The following is a 25,648-nucleotide window of genomic DNA, read 5'->3' as shown; positions in this document are numbered from 1 at the left end:
CCGTTTTTATGTTCTATTTGATGATAATCCTCTTATCAAATTTAAAAGAAGGGTGGTTATAGAAGTAGTGTGTGGAATGGATGATGGGTGAAAGTGGCTAAGTGTTTCGGTCATGGTATGTTTGCCATCAAATGTAAATATTTAAGAAGTTGTCAATTTTTAAAATATGTGACAAAATAAAGCTAAGTGTTGTGACAATTAAAAATAATTAGCCAATATTCCACACAAGTTTTTATAAATATTATTTTTAATAAAAATATTGTTTTTGGCATTATAAGAATTTTAAAGTGTTTGTTTTAACGCACATACTTTGAAATTTGGAGTGTTATGTTAATAAATTATAAGAATGGAATGAAACATTAAAACTTTATTAATTACCAAAATAGAAAAAAGAAAGTATTAAAGACCAACCATATGAAAATTTTATTAAGAACTAAAAATGAAAGATACAATACACGGGGTTCAGTTTGCATAACAAAAGGTGCATTACTTAATAAGAGTTAGTAATAAACCAAAATCGAAACAACGTTATCAATAATTACAAATAAATGATTTAGAACCATATACAAAATAATAGTTAAAAGTAGTAATCTTTTGTGTGGCAATCATCGCAATTGGATTGGATTGGTGATGTGGTACGGGTGGAGCCAGTGCAATAGTTATGATATGGTTCTACCATTTCATCCAACCAGTCAATGGCAATGACGAATTCAATAAGCAATGGACCATTGACACGCGTTTGGTTGAGTAGAAGCAAAGAAAAAGGGAAATATGAATTCCTTGTTTTCCTTGTTTTCTTCTACCTTATTCCTTTACTGTCTTCATTATCACTCAGACACAGACACGGTTAACTATTAATGGTATTAATGGTAAAAGTGGTAACCCAAACGTATGGTTCAAATTTCAAAGAAGAACAATTAAAAATAAAAATAATAGTTTTAATTTATATGGAAAGTTTTAAGAATGCTTAATTTGAATCCTGTTGTAATGGCTTAAGATTAGCTCTAAAGATTGTAATTCCTATTCTACCGGAAAATTGAAAGACAGGTAAAGAATCCGGCGATTCACCACTACTAAAAGAAAAGCACGCAGCAGTAATGACAACGACATCAATCGAATAATAGAGTCCCAAGTAACAATGTAAATAAATGTAATGTGTACCCAAAACAGGGTGAGAAAGAAAAGGAAAAATTAAAAAAAAGGAAATAAATGATACAATACAAGAATATAATAACAGTAACAAAGTCTGTCTAGAAGACCAAAACAAGGGTAGCCCAGCCCAAAGCTAAGCCTCCTAGAATCTTCTTCAAGCACATGATGGTCTCTGCTCCACTCTGAAAATATAAAGCAAAAATATGTCAGATCCCACTGTTAATAATGTTAAAATATTCACAGTTTGTAAATCCTAGATTTACTCAACTGTTGCAAAGGAAATGTATAACAGGTTACCCTAATAAAATACACAGGTTAATGGTGGCGCGTGCACACCATACAAGCCTTACATCTGAGTTCACTTTTAGTTTTAAGGTAGTAAAACTGTCAAACCCTAACAAGAGTTAAGTTCAAAAATGTTATAGAACTAGTATCTGTACGAACATAACAACAGAGCTTTGATTCAAGAGATAAGGTTTATCTTTCTTTTATATCCACTGTTTTGGTGTTGTAACCGGACAATATTCGACTTATATCCACAGATCTGATGCACATTGTACAAAATCAGCGTTGAAAGAACACGGAAGACATAAAACATACCTCATCGTTGGCAGAAGATGCAGGTCCAGGGGAAGTAGCATCTTCGCTGGGACCAGGAGCACCTGTGGGTGGAGCAGGGGGACCAAGCAACGACGGTGAGGGTGCCGGAGCACTGTGCTTCTTAGTCTTCTTGTGCTTTCCCGGAGCCGGAGCCGGAGTCACAGGGGTGGTGGGCGCCACTACGGGAGCAACTGTCGGCACAGGTGCAGGGGGAGAACTCACCGGAACCGGAGCTGGGGGAGAGCTCACTGGAACTGGAGCCGGTGGGGAGCTCACTGGAGTTGCAGCCGGAGGAGACGCTGCCGGAGGCTTGGTCGCAGGGGCAGGAGCTGTAGCGGTTGGAGGAGATGCCGCCGGCGTCGATGCGGGGGTTGCGGCCTTAGGTGATGCTGCGGGAGGAGAGGATTTGGGGGAAGCAACGGGAGCAGGTGATTTTGGTGTGATAGGGGCTGCCGCAGGAGTGGAAGCGGCGGGAGTTGCCGGTGTGCTCGACGGCGCTGACGCCGGAGACTGGCCTCCAACGCCGGCTATTACAATGCAGATGAACGCGAGAGAGAAGACACTGTTGCGATCCATTGGCGTGAATCGCAGTTGTGAAGAGTGAGTGCGTGTGTGTGTGTCTTAAGAGATAGAGAGAGAGAGAGAGATAGAGAGAGAGAGAGAGAGAGAGAGAGAGAGTGATGGAGTATGATGAGAGATGTGGCGAAAGGTTTATATAGGCCCTACCTAGTTTTCGTAATCGATTGAGGTTGGTGTTTTTTTTTTACGTTGATGATGATGACGATGGCTTTGTTGGAACAGAACGGATACGTGCCTATTCATCGCAACCGATGGTTTTCGTATCATGGACCACCATTAGCCGTTAGATCAACGTGTCTGACGTACCACTCCACACCGCGTTTCAAATCTTTTCTTTTATTTTATTTTTTTCCAATTCAACAACACTGCCAGCCTAAAACGGTCTCTAAGAAAATATATATTTTAACTGAAGAAAGACGTGTGGCTATTAAGGAAAACTATAGACTTTCCATTAATTACTTAAAATGATAAAATGATTAATTTTAAAGCTTTCAAAGAAATATTAAGGAGTGAGAATAAATCAAGCTACGCCTTCCTTAAAATGTTCTGATTCACTTGTAAACCCATTATTAGTATAATTTGATTTTTTTTATGCATGCCTAATTTGAAGTCCCATCTCATAATAAATCTTTAAATAGGCTGACTAAGCTGTCTTGCAATATAGATCAATAAGCTTAGGACTCACGGGTTTATTATTGAATTATATGTTTACATGCTAAGAACCTATCACAAATAAACTTACGAATTAACTAATTTCATGTACTAGAAAATGGCTATAGTCATAAGAGGAAATTACTTTTACAGGAATTTTAAAACAAGGTAATAATTTTTTCCCACATTTACCACTGTTTATTAGAGAATCACAGTTGAGAATTGTGATATGAAGCACGTATATAATAAAATGTAAAGTTAATTAGGATATCAATTATCAATTGTAATTAATTATTAGAATTAATGTTATCTCATAGTGTTGATTCCTCTGAGGATGAGATCCATTTGAAGATATTAAAAGTAATAGAATGGTTTGATTATAAGTATTAAATATAAATATTTTGAGTTTAATATTAGTTAATAAAAGAAGATAGGAGAGTTTAGTAATAGCGGATTATGTTTTGTTGAAACATTATTTAGATTGAAAGCAGAATGTGATCCAGTCTGGAAGGGCCCCACGTGGAGATTAGGCGCATGTGACAGACATAGGGACATAGCGGGTGTGACCCTTCAGCTAATGTGGCTTTCTTTTTTTACTTCTTTTGCAATTACCACAATCTTCTCTCAATTCTTTCTTTGCTGTTTCAATTTGGTGCTTTGCGGGACCCTCTTCACACTCATACAGCTGGGCTTTTCACGTGTGGGCCCAGTCCATTTCTATCAACTAATCATTCCTCATACACTTCTTCTTTCCTCTTACCAGCAAATTTAAATTTTAACTTTCTTTCTTATTATTTTATTTTTCCAATTACACTCTTTATTACTTAACCATTAATATTATTTTATAAATTTTATCGTTTACGTTTTCTTACACATCCCATTATCCGAATTTTGAACTTTTTTTAACAATTTCTCAAATTTTTAACCACGTATTTTATTTTTTAAAACAATTTTCACGACACATAATGGTTTTGTTCAAAAATTTATTTTATTAATATCTTTGTCTCTTAATAATTGTATTTGTTTCGTGGACCAAATATAATGAAAGAATTGCAAGCTGCAAATTGTTAGGAACACAACTAGCAGCACCGCCAAGTTGTGGGTCCCGCGTGAAAATGCCTTACCAACCATACTTTAATCTAAGATGTTATTTCTTTAAGTAGACAAAATATAGAATATTGTTTCTTTTTTTAATCACAAATCTGGAGTGTAGCAGAACGGTCTAGTTTATATATATTTTAATGGGAAAATAAAAAATGAAGAAAATGAAAGCTGATCAAAATTACTCGGCAAGATCTGGTTTGGTTTGTTTTCACTTCTTTTACCAAATAAAAGCCGTTGGTTCGATTTACTATGTCGCATCCAACCTTTTCATTGTTGCATTAAATGATCATTAAACCAATCAACAGAAAACATCACGAAACATTTGTCAGATGCTTAAGTTTGGAAAGAATTGCAGGCTGCTGTTATAAACTCAACCGTTCAAATTAATTAAATTTATATAAAGCCATTTTAAACGAATTTATTCTTAATAGACTATTTTCATGTAATTTCTGTAATTTTTGTTTTTCAATTTATAAATAAACTAATTTTTCTTTAAAAATACTCAACAAAACATTATCCTAAATCTAACTAACCTTTATGTATTTCTACTAACTTTTTTTTGTTATTTCTACTTTACTGATTCCGTCCTACTCTAAAACGCAACTTTACAAGTCAAATAATAAGTTTTTTTTTAAAAGAAAAAACATTTTAATTCTTATTTTTATTTTACTATAGATATACCACTTCATAATCTTTTTATCTGTTTTAAATGTTTGAACGATAAAAAGGTTAAACAAATAATCTTTTCAAAGTAAAAATAAAATATATTTTCCAACACTATAAAACCTTAAAAATTAAGTAACGTGAAAAATAGCTTTTAGTGACTAAAACTCAGTAACAAATAATGAAATTTTCGTCAATTATATACCATTTTAACTAAATTTTATTTTATCATAAATATAATTTTGTAACAGTGACCAAATTATAAACGTCAGTAAAGATTATATATATATATATATATATATATATATATATATATATATATATATATTTAAAAATTATCAGTAATATAAAAATATCAATGAGAAATATTACTTTCAAAGCGCATAATTATCATTACTAAACAACTGAAATGTAATTTAGATAATAGAAACACGACTTTGATGTAATTTACGATAACTTCTAACTGATGAAACTGTTTTAAGTAAAACTCAGGTTTGTTCAAACTTCCCTTAAATTTACGTGAATAAACTTTTAAAACGAACTAAACACATAAGTCAATTGTAACTTATATAAAAAATATTGATTTTATTTTTAAATCATTTCTTTTCTAGATAAATATTTTTTTAAGAATTTTATTCAATTTTTTCTCATAAATACTTTTTTTTTATCCAGAGACATAACATCATATAAGTGACAAATACTAGTCGTTTATTTTCTATTACTTGTAACACATTCGTTATAATACTGAAAAATGATTTTATCATATTATTAAAATTTTCAAAATAATATAATTACTTTCTACGACTTTTTAGCCGATTATTATTACTAGACATTTGAGGCATTTATGTTTAATTAATCCGTCTAAAAAATACAAATTAATATATAAGTGAATTCTAAACTGTCTTTTGTGTGTTCCTAAAAACTGTTCATTTAAAGCACAAGTTAGTTAGAGCAAGTGATAATAAAAGTATTGTACACATTTTAACAAATAAATTAAATTTTGAAAGTTATTATAATCATTAAATTTTACCATATCGTCTTTAATGATATGAAACAATATATAAACTTTAGTTTATTTTTTATTTCATAATTTCAATCAAAATTTTAATCCAAAGTTAATTTATTTTCATAAATTTTGTTTTAATAATTACTAAAAAATTAATTTTTAATGTTAGTTAAATGTGTCATTATTATTTTTTTGTCAGTTAATCCACCGACATAAAATTTAGTGTTATAAAAGTATAATAATGTTATAATGTTGATATAATATAATAGTTAAAATAGTTGTTATTAAAACTATTAAAGTTAGCTTTAACTTCCTCTAAATTAATTAAAAATAACTCAATATTCAATGGCCTTTGTAATTGCAAACAAAATCAAAATATTTTTATTTAAATTAATTTTAATTCCAATTAAAATTGGAACTATAAATTTTCTTAAAGAAAGACAACACTTTAAGAGAGTTTAAAATTTGGCAAGCAAGCAAAGAAGATACATGCATGGTTTTTCTTTCTAACCAAATTCATCACAATTGATCCTGTTATACTCCTACATATCAAAATGGATAAACTAGAGACAATATTTACCTTAAGCAATGGATTGATGTGAGGATCTTGAGATTGAAAAATAGAATGGAGAAAAGTAATGTGAATCAATACAAAAAACACGTATTAGAAAGATATCAAAATCAAGAGGTATGAGAAATTTAAACTTGAAAAGAAAATCCAATTTAAAAATGAATTGATAGAAAAAATAATTAATGGGAATAGAAAATAAACTTACACAGAGGGGAAAAATAAACTTAAAAAAAAGAAAAATGTATAAAAAAAGGTGACTTACATAAAAAGAATGACTTCTACGAAAAAAGGATGACAGAAGAAAAGATGCTTATGAGAAGAAACAATTAAAATGTGCGAATAGGCTCCTCTACTCGAGAATAATAATGAAAATGCAACCAACTAAAAATATTACATATATATATATAATCAACTAAAATAAATGTATCATGCATTATACATATTATATAAAAATTATTTAATTTTTTTATTAAGTTAACAATTAAAGTTATTATTTCATTAATACGAATTTTTTTAATAAATAATGAAGACAATATTTTCATTAGTGACGATACATTTGTCACATTAAATATAATTTTTAATAACACTTAGAAACAATCCTACAAATACAATAACCACTTAAATATCAGTGACAATTGGTAATGAATTAAAATATTGTTATAAAAATTATTTAATTAATGAAGGCTTAAAAATTATTAAGAATTAAATATTACTATGACAAAAAGATATTTATTTTTGGAGAGAATTTAAAGAGTATATGGTAAAAGTCAACGAGAATAACGGAAGTAGCCGAAATACACAAAATTGGAGTGAAGAGGACCAATTGAGTTTTGTTTTTAATATAAAGGACCACTTGACTTACAACAGAAGAAACGGTGATAAAAGGGCAAGATTTTGAGGCGCTAATATCGAAGCGATATCACAGCAGCAACACGAGAAGAGTCGAATAACGTTACGACATAGAAGCTTGCAAATATGAGGATGTTGCAACACATGGTGGCAATGTAGGACACGGTCACACGCAGGGTTTGTGTTATGGCACCATCGTACAATGTTCTGATTTCCCCCTTCAGAACTGTGTCTCTATTTATGTACATTTTAATTACAAAAAGAGAGGGGAACTTTTTAAAATACACCCTTTTTTTTGGTAAAATACTTAGTACTCTAACTACTCCTCTGTATATACATATATAATTATTTTCTAATATCAAAATATGTTTTATAAATGACAAAAAGCATACTACATGAGCAAGTCATCTTTTCTAAAATACAATTATCGAAATAATTTTAAAATTTTTTATGAAAATAATTTGACATTAAAAGCAAATATAAAAAATATGAAAAATGAACAGACGGTCTAGAATAGTTTATTTTCCTTTTTAAGGCATTTATTTTATACCTTAGAAACATTTTTCTTTACAGATATTAGCTATCACTGTATTTTCAATGAAAACCTTTTAATTACTATCAGCTTCCTTTGGAATGTTTAACTCGAGGAACGTTCGTTTCAGTTAATAATTTTATATTTTTGGAAACGAAATTTAGGAAATATTATAATTGAAAAATTATTTCCAAGTTTAATTATTATTTTCTTTTTTTGAAATGTTTTTTTTTTTTACATTTTTAACTAATTAAAATGAATTAATAAGAAAATGGAGGCTACAGAATAACTTTTCATATTTGTATAACTTTGAAAAGTATTCTTTTTGAATCTAGACACTGGATGATAATATTAGAAATCCTTTAAGCAGTTACATATTTTGCTTGTTGATTTTTGGAAGAATGGTATTGAGTTTTTAATTTTGTGATTATAAATTTTTGGCTTCTGACTTGAATGTAGTTGAACTCTTACTCTTAAAGGTGAAAGATGTCCTTGCAATGAAAGTGGGGGAATGAAAAGCATAGGGAGACGGTAAGAGTAATAATTAAGAAAAGGAGAAAAGATATAAAAGAGCCAATGCCATGTATAGCTTTGTATAAGAGTGAAGGTCTCAATTATCAATTGTGGAAAACTTTAATCACTGTTTTGTTATGATTATTGTACTTCACTCTCTTACTTTTCATTTCTTGGCTATTAAGGCAAACCATACACATAAAGAAAATTATCCAAGAGCGAGTGAGCGATATACACGTACATACGTTTCTTTAACTCCAAGATAATCATATTCATTGTACTATCTCAATCTCAACCTCACATTCCATTCTTTTCATAGAAGAAAATTTTATGCGCATTTACATGCTTCAAGTGAGTGACTTTTTCGGTTGAATTTATTATATATGAGATCCTATATTTGATAATACTTTTAAATATTGATTAATATGTACTTGAGATATTAATATTTTAGTTAATGATTTATTAATATTGTATTTCTCTATAAGTATACATCATTACTTATAACTTATAAGTCTTATAAGGAAATTTTCATTTTTTTTATAGTCTTTCTACCTCGTCCTTCCATATACACACTTGAAAGAACAGTTTGTTTAAATTTTCACCATTTTTGAAAAGTGTTTTAATTAATCATTACCCGCATTTATAAATGAATCACGTATATATATTGAGATTCAACCAAAAACTATTTATTATTATTAAGTTACAAAAATTAAACAAATGAAGACATAATAGCTTCAACAACCTTGTACATGCAATAAATTGAATCTTTCTCATTATACTACTTCACCATTCTATTTGTCAAGCTTTATTGGTTTGTGTATCATTATCCTAATACATTTTTCTTTAATATTTATGTGTTTTTTTAAGAGGATTAATAAGAGAGACTAAAAAGTAATTTCCCTTGAGTGGAAGTATTTAAAATTATGAGTTCTGATAAGGTGGTCATCAAAATCTTCAGTTTTAATACTATTTATAGGTTTTTGAAAAATATTTCTCAACAATTCAATAATGAGAGTTAAGTTAAATTCATATGAGATATTAATACCTCAAATATAAAACATTTAAACCCCATAAATGTTGTTATATTTTTTCATTTTTATAAAAATATAACTTAGACTCACTTGTATTTTTAATAAAATCATATAATTTATATCCCAATTCATAATAAATAAAGTTGAGTTATTTATTTATTAAATTGAAAAAATCATTAGTAAAGAACATGAAATAAAAAATAATTAGAATTTTTATCGAAAGCTAGACCAAGACATGATGAAACTTTGTACTTTTAGTTCCAAACATAATTTGTATTTCTTCTTCACATATATTAACTCAAATATGAACCTTGACATAATTGTAACATACTGATTATAATAGTTACTCAACAACAAAACTATTTAACTATGTCATGTAATATATGCAAACATGAAAAATATATAGAAAATCAAAATGATGTAAAAAGATGACTTTTTGTCTTTGTTTAGCAACTTAAACATAAATTTCCATATATATTCTGGTTCTTCCGCATAAAATCATAAATAATAAAAAATAAAAATAAAAAAATATTAGACTTCAATATTTTTTTTAGAAAATAAACATTTAATTTTGATTCTCTTAATAATCGAAACTCAATACTTTCTGATTTAAAAATTTGTTTAATTTTAAAAGTATTCGACTTCGATTATTACTAAAATCAAAATTTAATATCTTTAAAAAAATAATATTTTAAATTAAAAAGATATTAGACTTCAATTATTACCATGATTGAAATCTAATAATCTTAAAATTAAGTATTATTTTAAATCATAAAATGTATTAAACTTTAGCAATGATAATGGATAGTAGGGACATCTTCGACAAAGCACGAACAAAGGCGAAAGATGTTGTAACAGTAGTTATGGCGTATGCGAAAGAAAGTGTGGTGGGTTTCACGAGAAGATTTCACGAAATTAAGGGCGTTTAATGGTGAAATGAAGGGTTGGTAGTGGATGAATGAAAGAAAAAAATTGCAAAAGTGAAGTTGACACCTCTGTAACTTTTGCAAAAATTAATTCTATGCAAACTTTTAGACTTCGATTATTAAAAAAAACTAAACCTAAAGGGTAATAGGCTTCGACTTTCCTAATAACTTTAGTTTGCATTCAATGATAATTTTAAAATTTTAAAAAACCTTAAACTCTTGTTACTTAAAGCATATCGACTATATAAGCTTTAGTTTCCTTAAAATCGAAGCCTATACTTTTGCTCTCATATCAAATAATTTAAAAAATATATTTTGAAAATTTCACAAACGATTAGATTTCGATTATTTTGAAACTAAAACATAAAAGACTATATAGATCTCGGTTTTATATAATTTTCCATCAACCAACACCTAAATGTTTAACAAAATTACAAAATGTACCACCATTTTTTTATATTCTATTACTATAAAACCAAAGCATATAAAACAATTTCAAAAGACAAATATGCACTAACATTCAATCATAACTTCTTAGATACCTAAATTAAAAATGATTTAAGAAAATAAGATCACGTTAATACATACAAATGTACATATACATATATTAAAATACGATTTGACTAAATTTAATTTTTTACGATTTTGTATTTTAAAAAATAACTATATTTTTTTGTTAAAAACATGCGTTTTAAAAGTACAAATTATCCATTAACACAATTATCTTAAAATTTTTCTATTTCCATAACTTTTTTTCTTAAAAAAAACTATCCTTGATATGTTAAAAAAGGCCTTCGTAGGATTTTTTTCATCGTATACGCGAAGCACTTAATTTTAGAGGCTGAATTCATACACAAAGAGACAAGAAAACATAGGAAGGATGTGTTATGTTCTAAAAGAACTTTTCTAAAGTAAGGGTAGATCATTTTCAAATAGAGAATAATAAAAGTTTGCTTCGCAGTTTATAGGTAGCATACATAACAAAACATTTTGAACAGAGAAGTATTAAAAATGCTTGCTTTAAAAAAAGTACATTAAGATATCCAATGATTACCCAACCAAAGACTTTTGCTGAAATCTTGATTAAAAAGAAAATTTAATCAACATCATTAGGAATCCTCTACAGTAATCAGCTTAAACCAGGCCTTCATCTTCAAAATGACATCATCGATAGAATGAACTATCTTCATAAATTCTACAAACGACATTGTCTCAACCATAATGTCGTTATTACGGAAGCACTAAGGCATGATTACATAAACAATATGTGATTGCAGGCCATAGCAATAACTCTAATTAAATGCCAGGAAATAACAAATGGATCTTCCTTATTCATATTGAAACTCCAGAAATATCATTATTAACTTGATTGTTAGAGTGTTTCCTTTATAAGGACACCTTCAAAAATTGTTCAAGACAGTATCAACAATTAATACTATAGCATTCCTCACGCAGAATTATTGTCTAAAACTTAACAAGACTAACATTTGCATTAACATCTCTGATTGACACTACCTATCTGATTGTATTGCAATTAAATATTTTCTATAAGGACTCCATAGGAAACTATCATATGAACTACAAAAATTAATATATTGAACTATTATGCAATAAATATCATAAAATGAGTGACATATAAAATAAAATAAGTTGGCATTCTATTTTCCTACAAATATATATATAATTGTATAATTTTATTTAAATAAATATTCTTTATAAAATATTATTTCCTTTTAGAACTTAGTATAAAATAAAAGAGAGACATTGAAAATAAACCTAGATTAAAGAATATTTTAGAGATGATTTTATTAAATAAAATAAAGTTTCTTAAAATTTATTTATTATATACATTAAAGACTGAAAAAAATGTAATTCATAACAAACTAAAAAATAAAACATTTAACAATTCATGATATTTTGAAAAAAAAAACACCCAATTAACAATCTAAATTGTATTAATATTTTAATCATTTTTTTTACTTGAAGTACTACATATTATTATATACAATTCAATGAATTGTTAAATGAATATATTTATTCTTTGAAGAATGTCAAACTACTGTTTTTCATAATTTAAACCTTCACAATTTAAAATATTCAAATATAAAGTAAAAGCTATGTACAGGTTACTATTGTTACATTTTAAATTCAAAATTTTTCCAAAATCTGCTTACATAACGTTTCGTGGCATAGTTTAGTATTTTAAGGTGTATGTTTAAATTATTAAATACTTAAGTTAAAATTAAGTGTTACAGTTAATGTTTATAAACCTTTTTGGGAAATGAAAACATTTTATTTAAATTACTTATTTTTTAAAAAAATATATATAAACCGGTATATGTGACATCCCAAATATATAATAACCACAGTTATATAATATAGGCGTCAACATCCAAATCAAGGGAACAGTTAGAGTATGACTTGCAATTAAGTACGAAATTACAGTCATCCAAAATATAATAAGAGTTTTAAATTCAGACGGTTTTGAGTATTTAACATCCAAGAGTTTAGATATCTAAATCCTACGCAGACTGTGAAGCAGCATCATTCTCCTCCAGCTCTTGCTCCAGAGGTATTTCCTCAACCACATCTGCTCCCATCCAAGTGGATGATCATCGCAAAGAAAAACATACACAAACAGCACACAACACAGAAGCAAGGGTGAGCTAGATAAACAGGCAGTAATCATACTGTTCAATCAATTAATAATCATCATGCTTGGTATATACAAAACGGTTAATACATAACACATTAAACCATGACTCTAACACTCAACACGACTCATCCGGATTAGTATAACTGTCGAACTATTGGTCGTCTTTGCACTTGCGTAGTTCAGCTGGCACTCCCCAACACTATACAAGGTAAATCCCCCATCTGTCTATGTCTAAACTCTAAGACTATAGACGAGAACCTCCCTCTACTCTCACCACTTACACTGCTCTACTCTATTTGAGCATGAACAGTGCTTCGAGTGTAGGGATAGACATACCAGTTCAAAGCTCATACAGTTATACAGAACAACAACAACACCCCACACATCACTTTCAATCATCTCACCCTGAGATGTCCACTTCATACTCAATTACATCATTGTAGTTCACATTCATATGTTTTACAACCACTCAACAACACCATACATACATCCTGACAGTCAAACAACATCAATCAATCTAAACAGAAGAAGAAAAATGAGTGATATCCCCTCCATGCACCAGTTTACGTTCATATAAATATATATATATATATATATATATATATATATATATATATATATATATATATATATATATTATGATAACAATTTATATCATACGTTTCATATGTTAATATAATATATATATCATGCTTTCCTATCTTATATTTCCATAACATTTAATAATATACATACATATAAATATTATGATAACAATTTATATCATATGTTTCATATGTTAATATATATATATATATATCATGATTCTTATTTGGTAAACTACTTGTCTAATTTTCATGATAGTAGAGATCTTACTTTCCCCCAATTGGTCACCGGAGAGGGTTCAGATGTCTGAACGCATCAGACTCACCTTCGGCACTAGCACATATGACTAGTCACAACGTACTGGACCAAACCAGGGCTGCTCTATGATCAGGGATGTGCTAACTCAGGTTTTTAAGTCCCCTCTATCCTACCAACAAAAGAAAGGCTTTTAACAAGTTATGATTTAATTATCTAAGTTATTAAAACTTTCTTACAGTGTTCTAAACATAATTGCACAATTCCATTTACAAACATAATTGCCACATGAACCAGTTCAACACCAAAACATAAATTATTTAAGCACAATTCCACAGTCTCAATTATAATTATCCAATAAAAATTAACATCCTATAACAGCTTCACAAGAACACACCAGTTCAACATTCAACTTACATAAATTTGTATAAAATAAATTCATACAAAAATAATTAGCTCCCCTTATCTCAGAATTGAATTACCAAGCTCACAAGAACTCTCCTTTACGGTGTCTCACCAAATGAGAACTCAACCAAACCCTATAAACTGCCAAGGGGTGACAGTAACAGCTCTTAGAGCTTGATTTAACAAACAAACAAAATATAAACAAAACACCCTAGTAACATACAACCAGTAGCATTGCATGTTCTAGGTTTGAGAATGGAGACATAGAAGGGAAAAGTTGACTCACCAGTCCAATCGAAAATGCGATCGGTTCAAAAGGAAGCCTTCGGTGAGATGAACGTCTGAGCACCCTCCAACTCAAGATTGAAAAGTTCAAAGAGCTGGAAATTTAGAGAGAAGGCAGAGAGAGTTAGGGCTTGAAATTTTTAGAGAGAGAAGCTCAGAAAATTAGAATCTATTGAGCTCTTTCCTAAGGTCAGATTGACTTAGAGAGATGGGCCAGCTCTCCCACATAAAGCCCAATAGCCTAATGATTCTGAGACCCTTACAGTATACATGTTCCAATCATCGTAAACTTGGGCAGAGTATACGGAATGAAGGAAGATGAATGGTCTGTATAACCTCTTGGTTAGCAGAGATGTTAAACTTGTGATGTGAAACCATATTCTTGTTATGATAGAAAATAGATAGCAAAGTAGGTGAATAGCCTTAACTCAACGGTAGCTGCTACCAAAGTGCTGTGTTCAAGTTTTGATGAGGATCTACCAACTCCACATTTGATGCTAGTTCAATTTCCACCTAATAGAGAACCTCCCCCAGAATTTGGCAGTTTGCCAATCAGCATAACTGAAACCAGTGAGCCAACAAGGAAAAAATATGTTTCATGATGAACCTTAGGACACGACAACATTTGAGTCCATTATTGTGTTAAATATTTGTGTGACATTTGCAGGTAAGTCTAGATCCGTGTCTTATTGTCAGTGTCTCATTTATGAAATTAATGAAGGAGAAACATAAAAATGGATTCAATGCATTGATATTATCATGGGTTCTGACGCAAGAGTTTAGATATTGCTGTCTACCGATATCAACTAACCGTACATGGTCAATTAATGAGTGGTAGTTAGTTAAGTGACCCTAATTACTAACTCATACTTGACATCTATGTATAATATTTTCATATGGGATTATGTCTATTTATTGACACCATGCCGCTTGATCTTACTTACATATTATAGTTCGATTAGCCATTACTATTTTGAATTGGAAACTAGACATATAATTCCATATCATACAATAGGTAGGTGAGTTTTAGTACTTCCAACTTCCAAAGAGATCTGGAAGCTAATATATCTTGTATGCTTGCCGTTTGTAACAGGCTTCTATGTCTTTATTAACACAGAAAAAGGCTTATGTACTCCTCATCCTTTCCGTTTTTCTTCTCAGATAAATGCTTTTGCTTTTCTTAATTAATCCTTTTGGAGAAATATACAAATCATGTCTATATTAAGAGATCACACTCATGCACATTCTCATTCTTCAACCGAAAATAACACTATTTTTTTGTCATAAGTTGATTGAAACATGAATAAGATTGGTTTTCTGGATAGTCAATGTCATTAAGATCTTAATGCGCAAATCCCTAAATACAACAAAAACTTATTATATTGTACTAAAAGTTTATAACTAGCAATCAAGCAAACCCGTAAGAACAAATGACTTACGATAAAAGAAGATAGTAGAAGAGAAGAGAGGATATTAGAAGAGAAGAGAGGGAATAGAAGTGTGTTTTAGAAGAGGAGAGAAAAACATATTAATAATACAAAGGGAACGTAAAGAAGTAGGCTTAATATGGTAAAATTGATTTATAAGATAATTTTTGTATTCATTATATAATATGAAATTGTTTTTAATTCTAATGGAGGTGAAATTTGCTACTTATTCTCCTCAACATATATATCTTGTGTGTAAGGATCACAATAGGTCGGGTCGGACACGAATAGTGTCTACCCACAACCCGACTCGTCGGATAAAATTGTACTTGTTACTCGATCTGCTACCTGCGTGAGTACCCGTTTAGAAAATACTCACGGATATACCTGCAAAAAAAATTTATACATTTTTAAAATAAAATTACAAAAAATATATATAATATAATATAAATTAAAATTTAATTTTAATTAAATTTAACCTAAAAATATATAATTTTATTTTATTTTTAATTAAATTTAATTAAAAATATATAAATTAATTTTTTATTTTATTTTTTGCGGGTAACAGGTACCTACGGTTCGGGTAGTATACTACCCGTACCTGACCCATTTAGAAGCGAGTATTAAAATACCCGCTACTCATTACCCGCGAGTAATAAATATTCATGGATAGTAAGTATCCACCGTGAATTTTATCCACAAATACCCGTTCTTGTAAATTTTTTTGTCATCCCTACACGTGTGAGACTAAACATTAATAGTAATTCAATAATAAATGTAACAATAAATTTATTAAACATCAAATTTTATTATGATAGTACTTTTATACGTAAAAAAATTAACTTTAAATCTAATCCAACTTACTTACAAAATAAAATTTATTATTTATTTTGAAAGTATAATAAATATATAAATCCTTTAAAAGAACGTGACTAAAAAACGTGAAAATTTTGTGTCCTGAAATATAAAGTGTACTACGGTATAAAACATCAATTGATTAGAAATTTTATTTTAATTGAACATGTTTAGTAAAACCTAATTTGATTATATAAAGTTTCATATCTCTATTTTATCCTTCTTTATTTTCTCTATGATTATAAAAGTTTATTCTTTTTAGTTACTATATTACCTTAAAATAAGGTTATCATAGAAATGTATGGTATTATTATTTTCCAATTTTAATAAATTCTTCCACGATGCTTCTTAGGTTGAGAAAACCTGCATGGAGCATTGAAAGAGAAAGAGGCAATGTTGAATTTTCTTGAACTTTGGATCCGTTGTTTGAAGAAGCAACATGCCACCCACGGATTAAACAGTCAGTTGGAAAGGTGGCCCTTTTGAACTGTGTAACATGTGCTACTCAACTTGTTACAGCGTGACCACTCTGGCCAAATAAAAATAAATAAACATTCAATTATATACTAGAAAACAAAAACAAATCAGATTAAACTAAAATTAGATTCTACAAGAACATGTACAAGTTTTTTTTTTTATATTTAAGTTTATTTTTTATGTGTATATATAAATTAATTTTATTTTATGAAGAAATTAATTTTATTTTTTCTATGTGAAATCCTAAATGTATTCATAATCCATTTTTGCTTTTAGAGAACAAATAATTTTTGATAAATATATCCAAATACTACGGAAAGTGTTTAACTTTTGTGCATATTTAGGACGAGATCTCAACGTCTTAATTATTATTAGTATCATAAATTTAAATTTAATTTATTACTTGCTTTTTAAATTTAAAATTAATAACTTTTGTCATATGATTTGAAAAAATACGTTTCATTTTTAGTCCTTCCAAAGGATATAAAATGAATAATCTTATATGATATGAAGTATTAATTATAAGAATTCAAAATTAAAGTACAAAAAGTAAAATGAACTAAGACAGAAGTTATTTTATGATGGTGAAAAGTTAGTTTATATTATGTATATAATATTATTTTTAAATAAATTGATGTAAAATGTAATACAACGATAATTTTGACATTTATATTGACTAACTTATAAATCGATGTAAAAAGTAAATAAAATATAAATTATGTAAAATTAATATGATATTTACTTTTATAATATTAATTATTCGTTTGATTGACGTGGAAGATAAATTTTTTTCAATATCACATAGTCTTTAAATTAATGTAAAAAATAAATATTGCATCAGTTTCTCCTATAAGTGGTGTAAGTCATTAAAGTTAGGCACACTAGCCTCCCCCATCTTTTTCCTATATTCGTCTTCTCTCCACACTTTTTACACCATACGTCTACACTTTTTTGTCATCATCCTCTGATTTTTCGAATCTTCCAAGTTTCTCTCGTTACGTTAAAAGATTAATTTATTTTTAATAAATTTTTATTCATTTTTTATAGTCTAAAAATATAGGAATATGTTATATACATATGGAAAATCTAGTTAACTACAAGACTACATGTTAAATATTGAAAAAAAAAACTTTATTGAGTTAGAAAGAATTTAAATACATTTAATAATGCGAAATTTTATTGCAATCTTAATATAATTATGCGTGATTGAATCAAAATAAATAAACTATTTTTATTTTATTATTACTAGACGAGATTGAAACAAATTAATAAACCATTTTTAAAAAAATAAACTTATATATATATATATATATATATATATATATATATATTGTAAATAACTGTATATACGATTAATTTAGAAAGTACCATAGAAATCTCTGAATTTTTTTATTTATTTTAAATGACTCACTATACGGGTTGATGAGACGATCAAATTTTTACATTAATTGAAAATGGGTGTTGAAAATCTTCATTTTGCTGGGGAAATTTCTAACCGATAATATTTAGGAAAAAAAAACTAAAAACAAGTATTTTTTTAATATTAAAAACATCAATTTCGATTTAGGAAACAAAATCCAAATAAACCAAAACGTAATAAATTAAACTTACTGAAGACAAATATTTATTTTTCAAAAGTGAAAATATATTTAGTATTTTTAATTATGTGATTTTAGTTTTTCTTTCTAAATTCAAACTTAATATTCGGTGACACTTTTTTGATATCATAAAATTGAGGAGAGGACTAAATTTACATACAAATTTAAGAACTAATTAATTTGAAACTGTAAAAAACTAAAATCAAGTTTAGCGAAAAATATAAATTAAATAACGCAAAATTTTTTCTTAATTTTTTTTCTCCTTTCTTATTATTGAGTAATGAAACATAGTTTCATTGAATAGATAAACACATCATTTTTATCCAATGTAAATGGTGAGTTTAAAACGATAATATAATGTTTTTTTCTTGTATAAATTGTGTACTTTCCCAACTTAATGATTTTTAATTAGTGGATAAGTCTAAAATGACTAATAATAAAGTGAGATATATTTATATTCATTTAACAATAAAATTAATTTTTTTGTACTTTAAGAAAAATAAAAAATAAAAATAAATAATGTCAAATGGAAAATATTGGTGTGTGAAAAATTATCATTTCTCATTTAAAATTCAAAAAATTTCTGCTATATAAAATATTTTTTGAACGTGTGCTCATCATCCTTCCTTACCCACGGGACAAATACCATCTAAAACTTCAATATCTCAATACTTCAATATCTCAATTCCACAAACCATGGAATTCCGAATCCCAGAAACTTCAACCAACATCAGTGGTCACAATTTGAAGTGTTCTTGTTTCTTCTGCATCTTGTCTGAAACGGTGCCTTCCGTGAGAAGAACCAGAATAGCTAAATACTTCAAAAAAATGCCTCTCAGAAACAACCAAGAACATGTCCTTGTCCTAAGTGGGATTTGGAAAATCGCCATGACTAAACCAAACGACCCTGAATTTCCTTCCCTTGGCATCTTCACATGCATGGCCAAACTGATCAGTAAAGGTGTCACTGATAGAAGTTGGCTTCTTAGGCACCAGAACATTTATATACCCTACTACGCGGCACATATCATTGGTTCCTATACCATGACGAAACCCAAGTTTGCCAAAAAGGCTGTTAAGTCCTCAGTGATTAAGCCTTTGCTTGAGCTTCTTCGGGGTAAGATTAGTTGGGTTGAACAAAGGGTTGCACTCAGAGCAATGGGTCATCTAGCCAGCCATAAAGCATCTTTTGAAGCCATTAAAGCCTATGAAGTAGAAATCATAGAAGCAGCCACGAAGATATCTTCCACGTGCCTGGACAAAGTATATGATGATTTTGTTGGGTTGAAAAAAACAGAGAGATTGAAGTACCATAGGAACCTTTTAACAAGAGGGTTTGGAGGCTTTGAATTGGAAAACAGAAAGGCAGAAGAATGGGCCAGCCAGCTTCAATGTTGGTCTCTCTTTCTCCTACACTGCTTTGCACGCAGAGAAAGATCTCTCGGGCTAATATGTAAGAAGAGATTCTTGAAGGACTTGTGTGGTATGTGGGGGGGACTATCAAACCCCTCTTCACCTTCTGGAATAGGACTTCTGAAAACTCTCTGTCACACACAAATGGGAAGAGAAAGCATAGCGAATTTGCAAGAAGTGGTAGAGAGTTTGTGCCACGTGTCAAGATCCTCAGATGAAAGGCAGCACATGGCTATTGAAAGTCTTATGCAACTTCTCATAGACCCAGTTACAAGGTATAAAGTGATAGACATAGCAGCTCCGGCGCTTGCCGATTTGGTTGAATTAAGAGATATCAAAGGGAAATACAAAGTTGGTAAAAAAATCATGCAGGTTCTCTTACACGACTACCACAAGATCAAGATTCGCGAGTTGAGTTTGAGTAGTGAAAGAACCAGGAGAAGGTTGGAAGAATTATGGGATATGAAGGTGGAGAGAGTGAAGAGAGAGGAGCTGATGAGTGTGCAGGAAATAAGAGAAAAAGAAGCCTTGTCATGTGTTCTGAAACAAGAAGGAAGCGAGAGATTTTTTACTGGGGAGATTGAAAAGGCTGTGGTGAAATACTCAAAGGCATTAGATTTGTGCCCTTTAAAACTAAGGAAAGAGAGAATTGTGCTTCATGGTAATAGAGCTCAGTGTTATTTGCTTCTTAAAGATGCTGAAGGTGCCATAAGTGATTCCACCAGAGCACTGTGCCTATCAGGTGTTGCGCGTCCTCACAGTAAGAGTTTGTGGAGAAGATCACAAGCTTATGACATGAAAGGCCTTGCTAAGGAGAGCTTGATGGATTGTTTAACGTTCATGAACTCAAAGGGATTCAGTATGCCATACTACGCAGCACGATTTTTCAACAGGCAAATGAATTCCACTTGGCTCTTTGCTTCAGCTCAGTCAAAGTGGTGTAGCAAACACCAAGAAATGAAAGAATTCACTGGGAATTTGGGTCAGAAATCGAGGAGAAAACTGAAAGGTGAGTAATTAAAACTTATCTTGTTTTTCTTTCTCATTTTAGTTGTGCAGTGCACGAGTAAGTTATAATGGTTATGATATTATGAGTTATTAGAGACAGAAGTAGGCATTGAAATGGTGAATGGAAAGCCTTAAGGAAGTGTTTTGGTGTTTGCAGTGTAGGTATGAGTTGGTATATTGTAGAGGAAGCTTTGAGTAGAAGAAGAAGATGGGAGAGAAGAAAGAGTAGAAGGGTGAGTAAGCGTAGAAAATTACTGACTGCAAATGTGATGCAACATTGAGGAACGAATTATTTATATTGGGGCATGGAGGAGATGGAGCGTACTTAATGCGTCTTTTGCATTGCAATGCCCTGTACTTTTGCCTTCATTCACAAGAAAGGGAAGTAAACAAGTGCTTAAATAAACTAATATCAGCTTAATCAATATAATCTTCAATTTCAACTAAATTATGGAAAATGCTTTTCTAACAACTTTTCTTTTATAATATTTTAACAAATGCAGTACCTGATTCATTTCAAATATTTTTCTAAAAAAAAATTTAAACGAATTAATAGAATAATCACATGTAACCGTTATCAAAAAATTATTATAAAAAACTCTAAATTATAGTACATACTTAGAAAAATACATGTGATGTTAATGCAAAAAGTACTTCGACCCCGATAAATTTTTATACACATTTTACATTCATTATTTTATTCTTTAATAATTTCTTTTTATAAATATAAAAGTTAATTATAAAAATACATTTTTTTGTCATGTTTAGCATTATTTATTATAATAGTTGTATATAAATTATTTTTTTCTTTTTCTTATACTTTTACAATTTTTTTGACACACTAACTTTATTATTTACAGTCGCATACAATTCATTTTTTATTTATTTATCTCCGTCGTATTAATAATCTCATTTTGTACTTACATGTGTTTTTTATATTATGTTGTATTGTATTAAAAACTTGTATAAAATACTATTATCTTTTCCTTATAACGTTGTTCTCATAAAAATGTTGGAACATTTAATTCCAGAATGTCTCATACTTGTCAATGAATAATCATGCAACATTGAGGTATTGTTTTAAGAAAATTTGTACCTGACGTTTGTTACTCACTAGGTATTTTTATAACCGCGGTTATATAGTTATGAATATTTTTTGTAATTTATTAAGTTTGTACATATTAAAAAATTATTTAAAAGATATTTTTAAAATATAAACTTAAATAAAAGATTTACCTTCAAATATAAAAGTAGTATTTTCAAACAATATATTTAAATAAGGTACACTATAAATATAAGTTTAAATAATTTTTTTTAAAATAACTTCAATTCTATAAGTTTAAATAAAATATAATTCTATAAAAATAAAGTGTAAGCATTTTTTTATAAATATTTTTTATCAATAACTTTCCTTTGTTTACTTTATCCTAAAAAAATATTTAAATTAAAATTACAAATAAATTTTATAGATAAAGTAATTATTTTTAAAATTAAAATTAAGTCAAGAAAATTTAGAATTTGATACAGAAACTAAGTTATATATATATATATATATATATATATATATTAATTGGTAACATATATGTGGACATTAATTTCACAAATACTAGTATTCATCCATATTGACAAGAATTATTAAAATATTCATTCTCGTTCTAAATGTAGGAAGCATTGTAAAAATGCGTCTCCTTCAATGGAACAATTCACAAATTCTGCAAAACAGGTTACATTATATTAAAAAAAGTTGTAAGCTAAATTAAATGATTCCCCTCATTTAATCCACATTATAAATGAGCTCATAGTATACGAATTCATAAGCTTATGGATCAACAGTTTTATATAAAAAAAAAAATTATTGTATTTAAAAAATCAAAGTGTTGTTATAAAATTTCAAAAAATATCTTAGTAATATATATATATATATATATATATATATATATATATATATATATATATATAAATCAAATTATTATGTCTAAAATTAAAGTTAATTTCATTAATATAATTTAAAAAATAATAATACATATTTATTTTTTATTTATATTTTTAAGACATCTAATATTTGTAGGTTCACTAATTAATTCTATAACATCCTATTTTAACAAATTTACACTAATAAATTATCATAAATTAATAAATAACCACATAAGCATATAATATATAATATAATATATATTTACAATTCTTATTGAAACTCGATAAATTTATAAAAATATATGATTTTCTTCAATAAATAGATAATTTATATAATACAAAAGCTATTGTAACAACTATACTTTAATTTATCATTACTGCTTTACAATTCTTCTACATATGTTATAGTTGGCTTACATTAAGCAGATAAATTACAAACAAACATAGAAAACAACGTAAATTAGTGTAAATTTAAATCAAACTACTTCTAAAATTTAAAATTAGTTCATATAAATCATTCATCCTTTTAGCATTTTACATATCATACCTAATAATTAATAGTACAAAAAGTTCCACACATACAAAGACTTTTATGACTCTTTCATACATTATTATACAATTGACAAACCCTTCAAAAGACTTAATGTATTGAATAAAATTTGAGACTATGCACTCCAAGATTATAGTTATCTCAAGATAGAGTTATATCCCCTGCCAAGGAGAATGACAAAATAAATCTCACGTTTGTAAGATTTGACCATGTTACCAATACTTAATAGAATCAAAATAATCTTATTTTAATTTTAACATCGATGTATTATATAACAGTATTTCTCATCGTATAAATCACTACTCTCTTACACACAATTTGGCAATTTTAGTAAAAGAATCATGCTTCATTATTTTATTCTGTAGTCTTTCTTTTCTTGTACCTTGTCTTTAGAAGGAAACAAACAACGAATTGGTTGGTTGGTTTGAAAATAATTCTTGCACTAGGCAATCTGTTCATTTTACAGTTCATATGCATTTAAAAATGTTGGAGGTGTTGTCATGTCTCTGAAATTTCAATCTAATATTCCAACTTTACATATTTGTGGACCATTGCGTAGGTTATATCAATTAATTGTAGGTTTTTATTATCTTTATTAGGTATGTTGGGTAGCTGCTGAAGAAATATTGTTCGTTGTTTTACCTGTCCCACACTCCTGGCTCGCTCCTCCACGTATCAATTCATATATGAAGAATATATGTATTGCATAGCTCAATCAATTCATATATATAAAGAAAAGAAAACAAATCAAATATTTTTTAAGAATGATTGAGAAGATATTATTAAAGTTATGCCAACCAAAAAGGGTAAAGATGCTTACGGTCAGATTACTTAATTATTTCAATCATAAATGAAACTTTTTCGCTTGGTTTGATATTTGAGATGCAAACATTTTGTTTAAAAAGAATAAAAGGTCTAATTACAATAAAAACTATTTAAAGCAGCTTCACATAAAATAATTTTTTTAATTGTAAACTCATTTTTGTATATCTCGAATAAGGTAATCACTAAATTATTTTAAACTAGGATATTTTTTTAAAACAAACTGATCCTAGTAAAATTCTTTATATAATATTTTATTTTTTGGTTTTAAATTCTATTTATCTGCAATTCACATTTGACTCGAGCTAATGTAAACTGAACCTCTTGAGTTTATTTAAAAGGATAAATTTCTTTTAATATTTATTTTTTTCATTCACTGAATTCGAATCTCAATTTTAATCTAAAGGAGTTACGTTGCTTGTCACTTGAACCGATAGAGACGGGTAATTTATGCATTTTTGTTTTTCTTTTTTATGTGTTATTTATAATATATTTATTGTATGCAAATACAAATGAACTAAAATAAAATCAACATATGCTATATATAAAAGAAATGAATACAAAAATATAGGTTAATTAAGTCTCTTATAAATTTAGATGTTTTTAATTAAATTTTATTGTCTAATAAATACTTAAAGTTTTTATATTTTTTAACTAAGTTTTTTTTTGCTTACCGTTTTTTATAACTGAATAACATTTGTTATCTTATCCATCATTTTGCTAAATCATTTTTATATGTTAAAAAATATAAAATTTTATTGTTAATACAAAATAGTATTGCGATTAATATAAAACAACAAGTAAAATATATTAGATAAATAATCACATTAATAATGGTGATAGAAACAATTCATTAGTAATTTTATATGATAATTAAGAAAGTAATCTAAGAACAACCTTGTTATATTTCAATGACAATCATAATATCATTTTATATTAACAACAAAAACATAAATTTTTTACTGCATGAAGACACATAAAATAATTATGAAATCTAATAATAATCACATAATTCAATTAACAAAAATATTAAATAACATTAACTCAAAAAAATATAAAAGTTTTAATATTCATTAAACAAAAAAATAAATAATAATAAATTCTTAACTGAAAATACCTAAATTTATAAAAAAAACTTAAAAAATAATTAAGCCAAAAACTTAATTTAGCTATACAGTGATATATGGAATTATGCTCACGATATTTGCTGTCTTTTATTGT

At 28.2% G+C, this 25,648-nt stretch overlaps 2 protein-coding genes across 3 annotated transcripts; one reads left to right on the top strand and one right to left on the bottom strand.

Moving 5' to 3' along the window:
- Positions 1–1,095: 1,095 nt before the first annotated feature.
- On the bottom strand, positions 1,096–2,448 carry LOC108346906 (lysine-rich arabinogalactan protein 18). Its single transcript, XM_017586008.2, has 2 exons — positions 1,753–2,448; positions 1,096–1,334 (listed from the first exon to the last, which is right to left on the bottom strand). The coding sequence occupies exons 1-2, from the start codon at positions 2,326–2,328 to the stop codon at positions 1,251–1,253; spliced, it is 660 nt and encodes a 219-aa protein (XP_017441497.1). The 5' UTR covers positions 2,329–2,448; the 3' UTR covers positions 1,096–1,250.
- Positions 2,449–19,268: 16,820 nt separating this feature from the next.
- On the top strand, positions 19,269–21,795 carry LOC108340148 (uncharacterized). Of its 2 annotated transcripts, none has more exons than XM_052871878.1 (2): positions 19,269–21,142; positions 21,304–21,795. In XM_052871878.1, the coding sequence occupies exons 1-2, from the start codon at positions 19,417–19,419 to the stop codon at positions 21,420–21,422; spliced, it is 1,845 nt and encodes a 614-aa protein (XP_052727838.1). In that variant the 5' UTR covers positions 19,269–19,416; the 3' UTR covers positions 21,423–21,795. The 2 variants fall into 2 exon arrangements, with proteins under 2 accessions (XP_052727838.1, XP_017432861.1); XM_017577372.2 differs by having other exon boundaries at positions 21,299–21,439.
- The last annotated feature ends 3,853 nt before the right edge of the window (positions 21,796–25,648 follow it).

The sequence above is a fragment of the Vigna angularis genome, chromosome 1, assembly GCF_016808095.1.
Source record: "Vigna angularis cultivar LongXiaoDou No.4 chromosome 1, ASM1680809v1, whole genome shotgun sequence".
NCBI classification, from domain to species: Eukaryota; Viridiplantae; Streptophyta; class Magnoliopsida; order Fabales; family Fabaceae; genus Vigna; species Vigna angularis.
This window is presented reverse-complemented; position numbering and strand designations above follow the sequence as displayed.